The sequence below is a fragment of the Cinclus cinclus genome, chromosome 22, assembly GCF_963662255.1.
Source record: "Cinclus cinclus chromosome 22, bCinCin1.1, whole genome shotgun sequence".
NCBI lineage: Eukaryota > Metazoa > Chordata > Aves > Passeriformes > Cinclidae > Cinclus > Cinclus cinclus.
Genome location: NC_085067.1, coordinates 4,559,758 through 4,573,501, shown reverse-complemented (window position 1 = coordinate 4,573,501; position 13,744 = coordinate 4,559,758). Strand labels below are relative to the sequence as shown.

General features: G+C 42.7%; 1 protein-coding gene across 5 annotated transcripts; it reads left to right on the top strand.

The window, feature by feature from the left end:
* The first annotated feature begins 1,683 nt into the window (after nt 1-1,683).
* SLC13A2 (solute carrier family 13 member 2) lies at nt 1,684-13,542 on the top strand. Of its 5 annotated transcripts, none has more exons than XM_062506800.1 (12): nt 1,684-1,834; nt 4,784-4,912; nt 5,209-5,345; nt 6,426-6,641; nt 7,503-7,688; nt 7,906-8,028; nt 8,973-9,194; nt 9,295-9,377; nt 9,928-10,049; nt 11,194-11,355; nt 12,224-12,361; nt 13,107-13,542. In XM_062506800.1, the coding sequence occupies exons 1-12, from the start codon at nt 1,733-1,735 to the stop codon at nt 13,236-13,238; spliced, it is 1,752 nt and encodes a 583-aa protein (XP_062362784.1). In that variant the 5' UTR covers nt 1,684-1,732; the 3' UTR covers nt 13,239-13,542. The 5 variants fall into 5 exon arrangements, with proteins under 5 accessions (XP_062362784.1, XP_062362785.1, XP_062362786.1 ...); XM_062506801.1 differs by having other exon boundaries at nt 6,426-6,643; nt 7,511-7,688; XM_062506802.1 differs by having other exon boundaries at nt 6,426-6,643; nt 7,511-7,688; nt 9,295-9,381; nt 9,935-10,049.
* The last annotated feature ends 202 nt before the right edge of the window (nt 13,543-13,744 follow it).

Here is a 13,744-nt window from a genome sequence, read left to right as displayed (position 1 = left end):
CCTCTGACAGCACCGAGGTGCTCATGGCCCACAGGAAAAGCTTGGACAGGTTATAAACCACTCATTTTACAGTAAAGCACTTACAGAAGTCATTTTTAGTGTCTTTGAAAGTATTGTGACTCACATGACAGTGGCAACCATCTGCGTGGAGGTGCTGCTTTCAATTAACAGGCACGATTCTTCAGCTGAGACCCTTCCACATGGGTATTTACACTCCATAAGTGAAGCTGCAGCTGGAGGCCATCCTCTGTGTAGCAGAGATGCAAAAACAAGGTGTTCTTTTAGATTTCCATTGCAACCTTAGGGCGTAAGAGCAAAAAAGCAGAAAAATGACCTTACTGTTGGCTGCTGTCACTACACCTTGTCAGACAGAAATTAAACATTCAATGGATGCAAGACGTGGGGGAATAGAATTAAATTGAAAGCTCATTCTTAGAGAATGGTGGTACCCTCACGTAGCAAGGGTGAGATGCTAAAGCTCAGGGTTGGCACCAAGGAACGTGATGCTGTTTGTTGTGAGCAATTTGCCCAAATCCAGCTTGCAAATCTGGCAGTTGATTTTCCATCATTAGCACATTCTTGGGAGAAAACAAGCCCTGGCAGAAAAGGGGTGAGAGGTAAAAACAGCAGAAGCTTTTTATAGAGCTGATATCAGATGACCTAATGGCTTTGCTTCCCTTTGTCTCTCTCTTCTTGAGTAAGCTATAAACAGTACCAAGATGATTTATACCAATAAAATGGAAATGTTATTACCATTAGCTGAGAGATATACTTGGATGATCTGGCGAAGCAATCAATGGGGCATTAACAAGAAGCACCCTTTGGACTTAAAATGTTTAGCACTATTACTGTAAATTTATAGAATCTAATGATTCACAGCTTGTATTTTGGAAGTTGCCTGCAATTGGGACAAGAATCACTGGTAATTTCCCTGTAGCACTTTTTCTTCTTGATTTTTTTCCCCCTCAATACACCCTGCAAGTTCCCGAAGCTGTGCTTATAAACCTGCAAGATCAAAAATGTGGGGGAACAAAAAAAAATAAAAAATAAATAGCCCAGTGTCTGCAAAGGGGTCCCCTGTAGTCAATTCTTTCCCAATCCACTAAGGTAAAGATTGTCAGTCCCTTTCTGTGTGGGAACTTGATGTGGCACCTGGTGGCAGCAGCTCTGCCCAGTGGGTTTTGCTACCCAAAGTGAATTTCTCAGTGAACAAACATAAACATCATAAACAATGATGTTCCTATAACATTTTATACTGGCGTTTCTAATCCCTGTATTTGAGCATTACAAATGCAGATGTCATTTTCAGTGTTCGCCCACATTTTTCAAAAATTGAAATAATCTTTCAACCTGTTTGAGAGGGAGCAGATTCTCTTTTTTAATAGGACCAATAACAGTACCGATTCACAGAGGGCATTATTAGAGAGCAAACCATTAATATTCTTTTTTGAAAGCACAGGTCATTCCAGGATACTTTCAAAAACCCACTTCCTCCACAAGGAGTTAATTCTCTAATGGATCTACACCTTTCTGAAGGATTCTCTTGAGAAAGTTCCTGCTCTGACACTCTTTTGCTGTCTCCTCCCTTCTTTGTTCTCTTCCTTCTTTCTCCGATTACAGTTCCAAAAACAACACCCAATCTCCCGAGGTCAATGGTTAATATTCCCTGGTGTTTATATAGGCTCCAAGCAGCAGATTCCAACCCGTTCAGCACTGGGCTAGCTCCAGCACCATGTCTTTCTTCTGGCAGGCAGTGCTGGCCTGCAGGAACTACCTCATCGTCATCTTCGTACCCCTCCTGTTTCTCCCTCTGCCTCTGCTTCTGCCTACCAAGGTAAGGAACTTTACAAATTCCGTTTAAAAGCCTCCGTGTCTCATAGCTGCTATTTTTTTCAAGGGTCAATAAGTTTTTAGAACACCTGCATCTACTGGAGATCTCTTTTTTCTTTTTTTCTTTTTTTTTTTTTTTTTTCCCTGAGTATATTGGGGCAATATAAAAGCAGTGGGGTATAGATGGATGAGCAGTTACATCAGTGATTGCATCTTCTAGAGGAAAACTCAGTGGTGTGAGATTAAAGGACTTCCTATGTTGAAGATTATTGGTGTGGACCTAAGGCTCAATTTTAATCCCCCTTTTCATTTTCTAACAGTGTTCAGTCCACAGCTACTTTTATTTTTTCCCTTGTTGTCACTGCTGCTTAGAAGAGGCATTTTTAAACAGACAAGATATTCTGATACTTAAGGGAAAATAACCTGCATTTCAATCTTGCTTCAACATATTTCTATAAAAATCTTCCCAAACAAGGATTTTAAATTTAAAACACTGAGTTCTGGAAGACACCTGGCTTAGAGTTCCTTCAGGAAAAGTTGCCTACGGAGCTGTAGTATCTGGGCAGGTATTTTTGGGACATTGGTCATTTAAAATGAGAGCTCTGAGCTGACAGACTCCCAGTATTCTGCTGCTTCTTCACCATTTCTTGCACTCCCAGCCTCTTCATGCAGAAAGATCTAATCTTTGGTCTCTTATTACAGCCCTAGCACCACGAGATAGCTCGTCCCAAACTGCCCCTCCAGCCACTTTCTCCTTCACCAAGTCCTAACTCTTCCCTCTGGTCTCTGCTTCCCAATCCCTGCTGATTCCCAGTTTAGACTCCTTCTCCATTCTCCACCTCCCTAAGTCTTCCCAAAGCTCTGTCCTCCTCATAGCTCTGTTTCTGAGTGGCCAGGTGTGGCCTCTAGTTCCCTCACTAGGTCAATAAAATAGTTTAAATTATTACTTAAAAGCTCACTGGGTAGGGGGAAAAAAAATAAAAAGTACCTTTTTTTTGCTAGTTAACTTTCTGTTACTGAAAGGCAAAGGAGTTACTGAAGTGAAGAGATCAGGATCAGGAAAGATCTAAGGAGACAGGGGGATTTTTTGGTTTGTTTTGGTTTGTTTTGTCCCGAGACCACAAGTTCAAACTCACTTGGGCATTGTTACATACAGTGAGTCCTTGGAGTTACTTGTGGAATCCTTTGGCAGTCTTGGGTCAGTTCCCCTTTGAAAATGATTCTTTCTGGTTTCTTTGCAATCAGCAACAAGACAAAAATTGAAAACTTCCTGTTTTTTTCCCTTTGCAACTTCAGTAAACCTTTAAGAAGGGTTTTTTGGGGAGGGTTTCAAATTGCACACTGTGCCACTGCTGAGCAGGAAAAGCTGGTGCCTCTGCACACAGTGGTGTGAGCCAGCAGCTACAGGGTGGAATTTCACATTTTTTTCTATTCTGTTGATCTATTAACCTGCCCTATAATGACATAGCACTGGACACTGAGCTATTATAATTGAGAGCAAACAATGCTAAAAGTCTTGCTTAAAGGCAGATGAATGTCTTTGCAGGATGGCTGACTTTGGGAAAACCTTTTTTTTCCAGCTTTTACCGAGAGCACAGCAGGCTGGAAGACAATGGCACTGTGCCTATGAGCTACATCCCAAAGCTCTACTGGGGTCTCTCAAAAGGCACCCATCTGTGTCTTTTAATAAAAAAAAAAATGGAGAAAAAGGATTGTCAAAAGGGGAAATTTCTCTCAGTGGACAGTGGGATGAATAATTAAGGTTCTTAATGCTCATGTTCAAAAATAAGGCTCAAAAAGGAATATTTTCGTATCTTTGGGAATCTCTCAGACTTCCTTCTTCAGCCTGGCTGCTTTGATAATTCACACTTAGATTGCTGTCTCCTTCTTTCCTCTGGACTGCTCAGCTCCCTGCTCATCCTTTCCCTTTGGCAGCTCTGGAACCTCCACCCCACATTCAGAATTCCTGAGCGTGTTCCAAAGCGTCCAAAATTCAATCCTGCCACCCAATATTCCAGCTCCTTGGTTTAATCCTCTGTAATCCAGCCTCAAAAAGCATCACTACAGTTTCATTCTTACTGAGCAGTATATTTTAGGACATCCTTTAGCCAAGACCACACATCCATGGTTTTCTTCTTTGTCTTTGGTGTCTTCCACAATTGTGCAAGTTCCAAAATGCAGAGGTTCCAAAACCTCCTCTTACTTCTTTCTCAGCCAAACCAAATGCCACTGTTGTGACAAGTAATTTTGAATCTTTTCAGTGTACAGGGAACGACTGAAACATTTTTACATTAAATTTGAAGTGGTTGTCCAAAGCAGAGCAAGGTTTTATAAGAAAAAGAGTGATGTGAAATAGGGGATCTCACTTTCCTCAAACAAACAAAAGTCAGTGGAAGATGAAATGATCTGTGACCAGTCTGCCAGTGAGCATTTCAAAGTCTCTACTAAGCTAAAAATCCAGTGAAAAGTTATTAAAGTATTTCCAGTACAAGGAGTCCAGGCTGTTGAGATCAGCTGTGGTTCACATGGATTGTGACCTGAAGCCCGTGCAGGAACAGGTGGGGAAGCCTTGGCTGGATCAGTAACTTCTACAACTCAAGGACATAAATATAGAATATAACACCATCAGCACAATTGAGAAGCCTATTCAATGATTGCCAATCCCTTATCATGAAAAGTCCAAAGTCACCCATGTTTCTTTCCCTCTGGTATATTATTTTTACCCCCCTGAAGGTCTCATCTTCTCCTCGGAGTTCTGACGAGATTGCTGCACAGTTTGTTGTTTGATTAGGAGCTGCATGGGTCAGAGGCTAGATGGGAGAGAAGCACAGGAAATAACCTTTTCTCTAATCCCTTTATCAGGCAGTGAATGTAATTATGAGGCCTTGGCTTCTGGAAAAGCCCTGGGTTCGATGTTCAGTGTGTTCTGATTGCATGTCCCTTTCCCTGGCAGGAGGCATTATGTGGCTATGTGATCATAGTGATGGCACTTTTCTGGTGCACAGAAGCCCTTCCTTTGGCTGTCACAGCTCTCCTGCCTGTCCTGCTGTTCCCACTAATGAATATCATGGATTCAACAACAGTAAGAGATCTTGCTCCATGTATTAACCAGTCAGCTGCTTTTATTCTGGGATTATTCCCCAGGATATTATTATTATTATTATTATTATTATTATTATTATTATATTTTTTCTCTGTCTTCTCCATGGATTAGAACTTGCACAAGCCCAGAGAGAGCTCTGGGTGGAGCTGCTAACCTGAAATCAAAGGAAATTCCCCATTCAGATGCAACCCAGAGCTACTCCCTGCTAGTGCCTTTAGGATAAACTCCATCAGAAAAGGTCCCCTCTCTTGTGACTCCCTTCTCCCACCTCACAGGTCTCTCAGGAATACTTGAAGGACACCAACATGCTCTTTTTGGGGGGCCTGATGATGGCCATTGCCATTGAGAAGTGGAACTTGCACAAACGAGTGGCTCTGAGGGTCCTGCTCATCACTGGTGTCAGGCCAGCCCTGTGAGTTACAGTGGTGGAAATGCTGTGGGATAAGGATTTGGTGGCATTAGACTCCATCTCTGGTGAGAATCTGCCAATCTTTCCCTGCAAATGCTTTCCTACAGCCCAAGTGAGTTAGCACCTGAGCAAGCCTTGCAAATGGGGATCCTTTGAGGTTTTACACACCTGATGGGTCTTGTTTTGGTTTTTTTTTGTTTTTTTTTAATTCCGAAGGGCTTTTAGGTGGAGAAATAAGAACAAGAGAGTCAGTGCTAGAAAGAGAAAGGTGCTGCCAGGCTGGGCCAGGAGCACAGCTGGGGACAGTCAGGAAAAACCACAGCTGGAACACAGGAAACATGGACACTCTGCCTGCTGCTGATTGCAAAGAGAAGAAAAAATATGAGGATGCTTGTTTGGAAAACAACAAATGTTTTCCAGACTAGAACTTTAAGCTATGCACAGGCTACATCACCCTGTTTAATCTGTTTCAGCTCATAAGAAGAGGGAATACTGAAGGAAATTGCAAAGCAATAGAATAATTCATACAAGATAAACCCCTTTTCATCTGATATATAATCTACATCTCATCTACAGAATAATTTTGAGACAAATAAAAGAGTAATACTAGAAGAGAATCTTAAATAATAGAGGTGGGATAAAATAGCAAGGGGAAAAGAGATCATCTTCCTTATGGCTTAAACTGATTGCCATTTGGGATCAAATTCAGCTTGCAATTCCTCTTCAAAATATATTATAATGTATTAATGTGTTATTGAGAAATATCTTCCCCAGAAGGATGTGGAATAAGCAGGATCTGACTGGATAAACTGCTTGCTTCAAGCTACCACCTTCACTTTGTTATCCATAAGAATGTCAAAAAACTGGTTGAAAAAGAAAAATCTATGTTAAATCTTAACTGTGTCTCTCACAAAGTAAACCAGGGTTGGAGAAAATGCTGGGTGTGGATTGCTGAGCATTTTCCAAACCCAGCATTTGTAGCTGACTCTTTGTAACCAGAAAAAAAAAATAAAAAAATAAAAAATAAAAAAAGGCAGCACTGCAAGAGTTCTGATCCAGCTTTCCCAAACCTTCTCATTTCAGACTCCTGATGGGTTTCATGGTGGTGACAGCTTTCCTGTCCATGTGGATCAGCAACACAGCCACCACTGCCATGATGGTCCCCATAGCCCAGGCAGTGATGGAGCAGCTGCGCAAGTCAGAAGTGGAGTCCAGCACTGGCCAAGTGTCTGAACACACCAACAAGGCTTTTGAGCTGCAGGAAAAGTCTTCTGAAAGCTTCAAAGAACCAGAGGAAAATGGTGAATGGGCTGTGGGCTGTTAGCAGGGGGTTTCTCTTCAGGGTGATGGAGAAAACCTGGTGATTTCTTCTGCCATAACAGCTCCTAGTAAATTCTGAAAGAAGTCCTGATTGCTCCACACGGCACTGATGAGGCTCTTCCATGAAGCAGACAAAACCACAGTGAGCTACTGACTTGGCTGAAGTTAAATCAAAAATACAAAGAGGTCATAACTGCTCAATAAACCAACACAAAAGTACAAATTCTCCACTAGGGGAAGCTTTTACATCAGGCTTGCTTTTTGCCTGCATAATTCAGTCAGTTCAATTATTATCTACTGTGTAACTTATCATATCATGGGGAATTCCCAAGGGAAGATTTCTGTCTTATTTCTAGCTGGAAGGTCAGGGATTAAAATTATCTTTCTAATCCAAAGGTACACAATCAAACAACAATAACTCTTTACCAGCTGTCCTGCCCTCTCCCCACTTCTGAGGTGATCCCAGTGTTTCTGAACAGAAATCTCAGTGCCAGCAGACAGCTGAAAGTTCCCTTCAGCTTAGCTCCTCCAACTCCTGTTATAATTCCCTGAATTCTTGCCTCGCTCCCCACCACGTGCAGTTCAGACGTTGCCCAAGTGTCAGCAGTAAGTTCAAACTTTGTCACACATTTCAAATTCCCCTCTGAAAAACTGCTCTGCGTCAAGACAACGGGTGAAAATTGGCAGATCAAAAAAATTAACAATGCCAGCCTTAAAATGAGGAACTTTGGTTCCTTCAGCTTTTTTTAATCCATTGTGTGCTAGCCTTGAAATATTAAATTATGCAGGCTCAAGGCCTTTTCCTGTCCAGTATGGCTCCTGCATCTCTTTTGTTCCTTGGGATCTAGGTAATTCTCATGTCCTGACAGTTGAGGAAGAGAGGAAAAGAAATGAAGTGATGGAGAAAAAACACTTGGAACTCTCCAAGGGAATGTCCCTCTCTATTTGTTACTCATCCAGCATTGGAGGGATTGCCACTCTGACTGGGACAACACCAAATCTGGTGCTGCAAGGACAAGTTAATGAGTAAGTCTGGGATTACACACCCTCCAAACTGCAGCATTCTGCTACAGCTGACTGCCAGGCAGCACAGAGAAGGAAAATGTCATTTTGGTCCCTTTCCTGGGAAAGTGAGCTTCTCTTCCTTAACGGGCCCCACAGAACCTCCCCTTTTCTGACTCATTAATGAAGGACAGAAGAGAATGTGGAATTTTGGATGCTAACAGCCACCTGCATTTTCCAGCATCTATAAAGAAAACGGTGGCATCATCAACTTTGCCTCCTGGTTCTCCTTCGCCTTCCCCACCATGATGGTGCTGCTGATTTTGGCGTGGATTTGGCTGCAGATCCTGTACCTGGGCTTCAAGTGAGTACCCCTGAGCCCCTGCAATCCAGCTGCTGGGGCTCTGATCAAGGGCTTGTTTAACACCTTTTATTGAGGAGGAAAATCACACAAGCAGGTGACAAAGTCCTGACACACAACAGAGACCAGAACTCGTTGCCTGTTAAAATTCTGCACATTTTTCTTTGAGGAATCTGATCAAATCCCAGCTAAACATACTCTGTAGATGAAAATAGGGAGCTCTAAGTGCATATGACCTGTTCTGCAGCATTCTGTTGTGTCCTAGGAGATTGCTGTGCTCCAAAGCAGGAAATGGATTTCTGCAGAGAGCTGGTAAATGCCTTTGTGACGGGGGTTGTTTCAGATGTAGAGGATTAGGTCTGTGCTAGTTCTGGTGCAGATCACCCCACACAACCAGCCTGCATTGCCTGCCTGTTTAATACTCAGCCTGTCATATTTGTACTATCCCCTCTTCCCTTATTTTACATGGAAAGAGTGTTGTAACACCTGAAATGGTATTTTCACTTTCAAATTCCTCCTTTAAAATTCTCATTTCCCGTTGTTTTAAAAAGCTTGGTAATTCTTTACTTCCCAGCCTTGTCAATCCCATTAACATTGTCCTGGTCTCATGGAAGGTGTCCCTGCCTATGGCAGGGATCTGGAATGAAATGGTATCTAGGGTCTCTTCAACACAACCCATTCTGTAATTTTTTTTCTCCATGTGCCCAGATATCTCACTTCTTTACATTTAAATAATGAGGTTTTAGGGGCAGGAAGGTTTTTTTCTGATCATCTTGTCAGGACACGCAGCTCCTACTCGCCATGGTTGCAAATTATAATATATTTAATTTCAATATTAATATACAAATGCATATAAAGACATTATGATTGAGTATAAAATTTGTATTCTTAACTCTCAGGATTAACCTGCCAAATCCCTCTGACATTTCTCATCCATTTTCTTCCAGTTTTAAGAAGAATTTTGGTTGCGGTGCCAGCCCTGCTGCCAAGGCTAAGGAACAACAAGCCTATGAAATCATCAAGGAAGAGAGCAAGAAACTGGGCAGAATGACATTTGCAGAAATAGAAGTTTTGATCCTCTTCGTTCTCCTGGTGGTGCTGTGGTTTACAAGAGAACCTGGGTTCTTCCCTGGCTGGGCAACTGTCCTCTTCAACAAAGATGGTACAAGGTAGTGCCATTTCTCCTCCTCATTTTGAGTAAAAATGAAATAGTCTGGATTTTATGCAGCTGAAAACACAGCTGAGAAATACCTGACTGCTCTATTGCAGCTATGTCACTGATGCTACAGTCTCCATCTTCATTTCACTGTTGCTCTTCATCCTCCCTTCTGGCATTTCCAACCAGGAAACAGGTGAGTCGCCAAAAAATCAGCTGTCTGAACAGGTATGCGGGAAATTTTCACATTTTAGTTTACAAAGGGAATTTCAAATATGAAATAACACTTCAAAATGCTCTACCAGCTGTGTGCTTTAGATTTGGCAAAGCACATACGGCATAAAATTCTCTGCTTCTCATCATTTAAGTAATTAGGAAACTCTTATCCCAGCAGTGTCCCTGCCTCTGTAATACACATTTGTAAAGGATTCTGAGCTGGAATCTTCAGGAGGGAATACACGACTTAACAGAAACGCACAGAGTTGTTTGCCACACCTTCAACTCACCCTTCCCTGCCTCCTACTGTGCTTCTCGGAGCAGCTACAGATCATTCATTAGAGCTTTTGCAAGTCAAGTTTTAAAACCTTTGTTGATGGTGCTCCCAGCGTTTGCTTCAGGAGATAATTCCAGAGTTTGCTGACAGAAGGGATTCCTGATATTCAGACCAAACTCACCTCCCACCAAGAAGTTTTCCTTTCTCTGGAGAGTGTAGAAGGTGGTTTCACAAAATCTCTTTTGGGTTCCAGGGGGCAGAGCAAGGTTCCGGGCACCTGCACCACTGCTGGGCTGGAAAGTCGTTCAGGAGAAGATGCCTTGGAACATCGTGTTCCTGCTGGGAGGTGGCTTTGCCTTGGCCAAAGGCAGTGAGGTAACATTCCTTTTGCTCACCTGGGATTTTTTTTTTTTCTTTTCCATCTTGCTCTCCGTGCTGGCCCAGGACACAAGAGGGCACACTGGGAGCATCAAATGCTCCTTTCCCCAGCTCCTGGAGTCCTGGGATCAGGACAAATCCATGTTGTTCCCCCATGCCATGGGGTGGCACTGCCAATCAGGGAGGCACAATTAACTGTGTTTCCAGAAAAGTGGCTGATTAAGGAACTGCCCCCACACATTAAAGGTTCTTTTAAATAAAATATCGTTGATGTGGCCAGCGTGAGGTGATGATTTATCCAGGAGGGGTCTCCAAAGTATTTCAAGCCAAGGATTTATGGAAATTAAATTAAAATTTAAATTAAACTATTAGAAAAGAAATTTAGAGCTTGCTAGAGAAACTTCAGGAGCAGGTAAAAAACATCTGCAGAAACGAGTCCAGTGCTACACATTTTTCAGTTATGATTTAAGTGGTGGAACAGGTAATCCATTTATTAAATCTGTAGAGAATAAAGAAATTCTAAAAGGCTTCAAATGCCTAGAAATACTAGTTTAGAATCCAAAGATTGAAATGTAAATGGAAAACTATACATTTGGAAAAGGAAATATTTAAGAAATCATATTAATTGATCCTAGAATAAATAACCAAATACATAAAAGCTGCTGCAGAAGGCCCAGAATGACAGGGAGGATGCTACTACTTCCAGTGACTGACAAAGATGAAGGGTGTGAAAAGATTCAGACAGTTATCAAGATTTCGGGCAATGTGATAAAATGACATTAAATCACTACAGCATCTGATAAGATATATATAAAATTATTTTAGGAAATTAATTCAGACACCTTTGCTTATTAAAAAAAGCGCCTCAAATATTGATCACGTACAAGTAACGATCTGAACAGAGAAATAATTATTTGCTGTCAATAATGCACTCTAAATGCAGAATCTCCTACTTTCCAGTCCCTTGGAAGTGAAATAATGCTTATTTTTATTTAACCTGCTGAAGAGTCCTGTCTGTGAGCACTGGCTGTGTTTTTCTGCAGACAGCACTTTTTGCACGAGAGCTGACCTGGGAGGAGAACTGCAGCAGGACATTGATGTGGCTCTTCCCTCTCCACCATCCCTCTTTGCTCTGTTGCAGGAGTCTGGTCTGTCTCGATGGTTGGGCAGCAAACTGACCCCTCTGCAGAACATCCCCCACCCAGCCACTGCCTTCCTCCTGTGCCTCCTCATCGCCACCTTCACTGAGTGCACCAGCAACGTGGCCACCACCACCCTCTTCCTCCCCATTCTGGCTTCAATGGTGAGTCCCAGCATTTCAGAATACTCTTGAAAGGACAGTTTACAGCTCCTCAGTTGCCAAAATTAACTAGCTGGCAAAGCCAGGCACAGTATCCCATCAGGGGTACAAGACTTAAAACAAAAATCTGTGTGAGCGTATAGGAACACACACCGTGCTTAGTTCAACCTTTCTAAAGTCATTGCTGGTGAAAAGCAAAGGGATTAAATTCATTGGCATACGAACACTTTGCCTTCTGGCCCAAATGTGAGGTCACTGCCAGCTGTACTTGTTTTTTCCAATTTGTTCTGCACGGAGACAGCAGCAGCATTTCCTTGGCTGCAGTATTCCCTGGTTGTATCTCACCCCCACCACCAGCCTCCCAAAAGTCTCTGAAGGTGATAGCATGACCCAATTCAGGCTTCTGCATTTCCACAGGAGATTTCCTGTTGTTGGGGTAGACAGAGTTCTGCAAACTGAAAAGCTGGTTCCAGATAGAAACTGGAATGAGCTCCTCCAAAATCTTTCTGCATAGGCCACAGACTCCATCCAACCCCTAAACCAAAGCTCTCATCTTCAGAGCCTCACCTGCCTCCCCTGATAATTTAATTTTGTTCTTAACCAGTTCGAAGCCAGGGTTCAGAGCTGAATATTAGCATTATTTATCCATTTATACAGCAGCAACACAAAGCCCTAACCACAAAATCAATTCTTGCATTTGCTGCATAAAGATGCTGGAAGTGTCTAAAGCAGCACCAAAATATGAGTGGCTGCAGTGTTTGGGGAAGAATGAAGCTTCTGACGTGGACAAATACAATCAGATTTCTGCCAAAAGATTTCTGTGCATTTCTGGGTACGAAAACCATAATCTCTGCTCTCTTTTTGTGCCCAGGCTGAAGCAATTTGCCTCAACCCTCTCTATGTCATGCTGCCCTGCACACTCTCTGCATCGTTGGCCTTCATGCTCCCTGTGGCAACTCCTCCTAATGCCATTGTCTTCTCCTTTGGACAGCTCAGGGTTATTGATATGGTGAGGAAAAAAAAACAAAAACAAAAACAAAAAACAAACCAACAAATTTTTTTTTTCCAGAATTTTCACCCCCTAGGTTTGATCTTTCCTTTTCCTAATGCTGCTTCTTTTTGGGGGAGCGTTAGAAAAGTCAGCGTGCCTGGCTTGTGTCAAGTGGAAAGAAGACGTGTGCATTAATAAAGGGTCACGCTGTCTCTAATACATTCTGAGAGTCTTAGAAAGATGCTAATGAGATTTTAAAGGACAGCCAGGACCTCTTGAAAATTTTATAATAAGAGCTGTCAATGCCTAACTGCTTGAAAAGCCCAAATATAGAGCATAAGGGTGTCAAAGAGCCCTGTCACCTGGGCAGTCCTTCTGCAGGGACAGGGAACAGCCTGGCACATCTCACTGGTGCCCTGATGCCTCAAGAAATCACTAAAGATGCAAGGACAGCAGTGCCCCCTCTCTTGATAACTTCCCTAACTTATAATTGATCCAAGCAGAAACCCAAAGTGACATTAGAGAGAAATACCAGGTCAGAAGAGAAGTGGATTAAAAGGATTTCGGGGCTGCTAGCTTTAAGGGCAACCTTTCCCCTTTATACAAATCATATTTGTGAAGAAAACCAATTTATAATTATCATTCGGTGGAGGTGTGAAAAAAAAAAAAAAAAACGCCAAAGAGAAAATCAAGCCATCCTGACCACCAAGAAAGTAAAAAAACACTCAGAGCTGCTAACCACTCTTCTCTTTTAAAATTCTAGGCCAAAGCTGGGTTTGTACTCAACATTCTGGGAGTTCTGACCATAACTTTGGCCATCAACACCTGGGCTTCATCCTTGTTCCAGCTGCAAACGTTCCCATCGTGGGCGAACAAGACGGGGACCTGCCCGTAAGGTGGGGAGGAGACAGAGCCAGGGCTGCTCCTGGCAGAGCTGCAAGGACAGCAGGACCATCACCCCCAGAGGCAGCGTTTTAGGGAAGAGCCTGTCCTGTGGAAAAGGACAAGCAAACTCCTCCAGTTGGCAGCAGCAGTAAAATTGCCCGGCTGCTGTTCAGTTTTGTCACCCCAGCAGGAGGACGAGGTGACTTTTTGGCTTTCCAGCCCTCCCACCTTTAGATTTTCTGCCTCTGCAGGGGTGTTTTCTCCCCTCCTCTCCCCACCCAGTGCTTTTCCAGTAAGTCTGAAATGTGCAGCGAGAAAGAAAAAAAAAAAAATAAAATAAAAAAATAGAGAGAGAGGTGTGAATACAGAAAAGGAAGGAGAGAGACTCTGAGTTCCCGATTTCATGCACAGATCTGTGCTGGTCCAGCTCTCCACGTGTATATGTGTAAATGTTCAAGGTGTACATGATTGTTATGTACTCTGTGGGCACTGACAGCAGGCTGTGTGTCGTGTGAT

Bases quoted from the DNA above. Each gene is read 5' to 3' on its own strand.
- SLC13A2 (XM_062506799.1), top strand. From the start codon at position 1,733: ATGTCTTTCTTCTGGCAGGCAGTGCTGGCCTGCAGGAACTACCTCATC. The intron at 5,346-6,425 runs GTGAGTTACAGT...TTCTCATTTCAG, and splicing joins ACTGGTGTCAGGCCAGCCCT to ACTCCTGATGGGTTTCATGG. The intron at 7,689-7,905 runs GTAAGTCTGGGA...TGCATTTTCCAG, and splicing joins CTGCAAGGACAAGTTAATGA to CATCTATAAAGAAAACGGTG.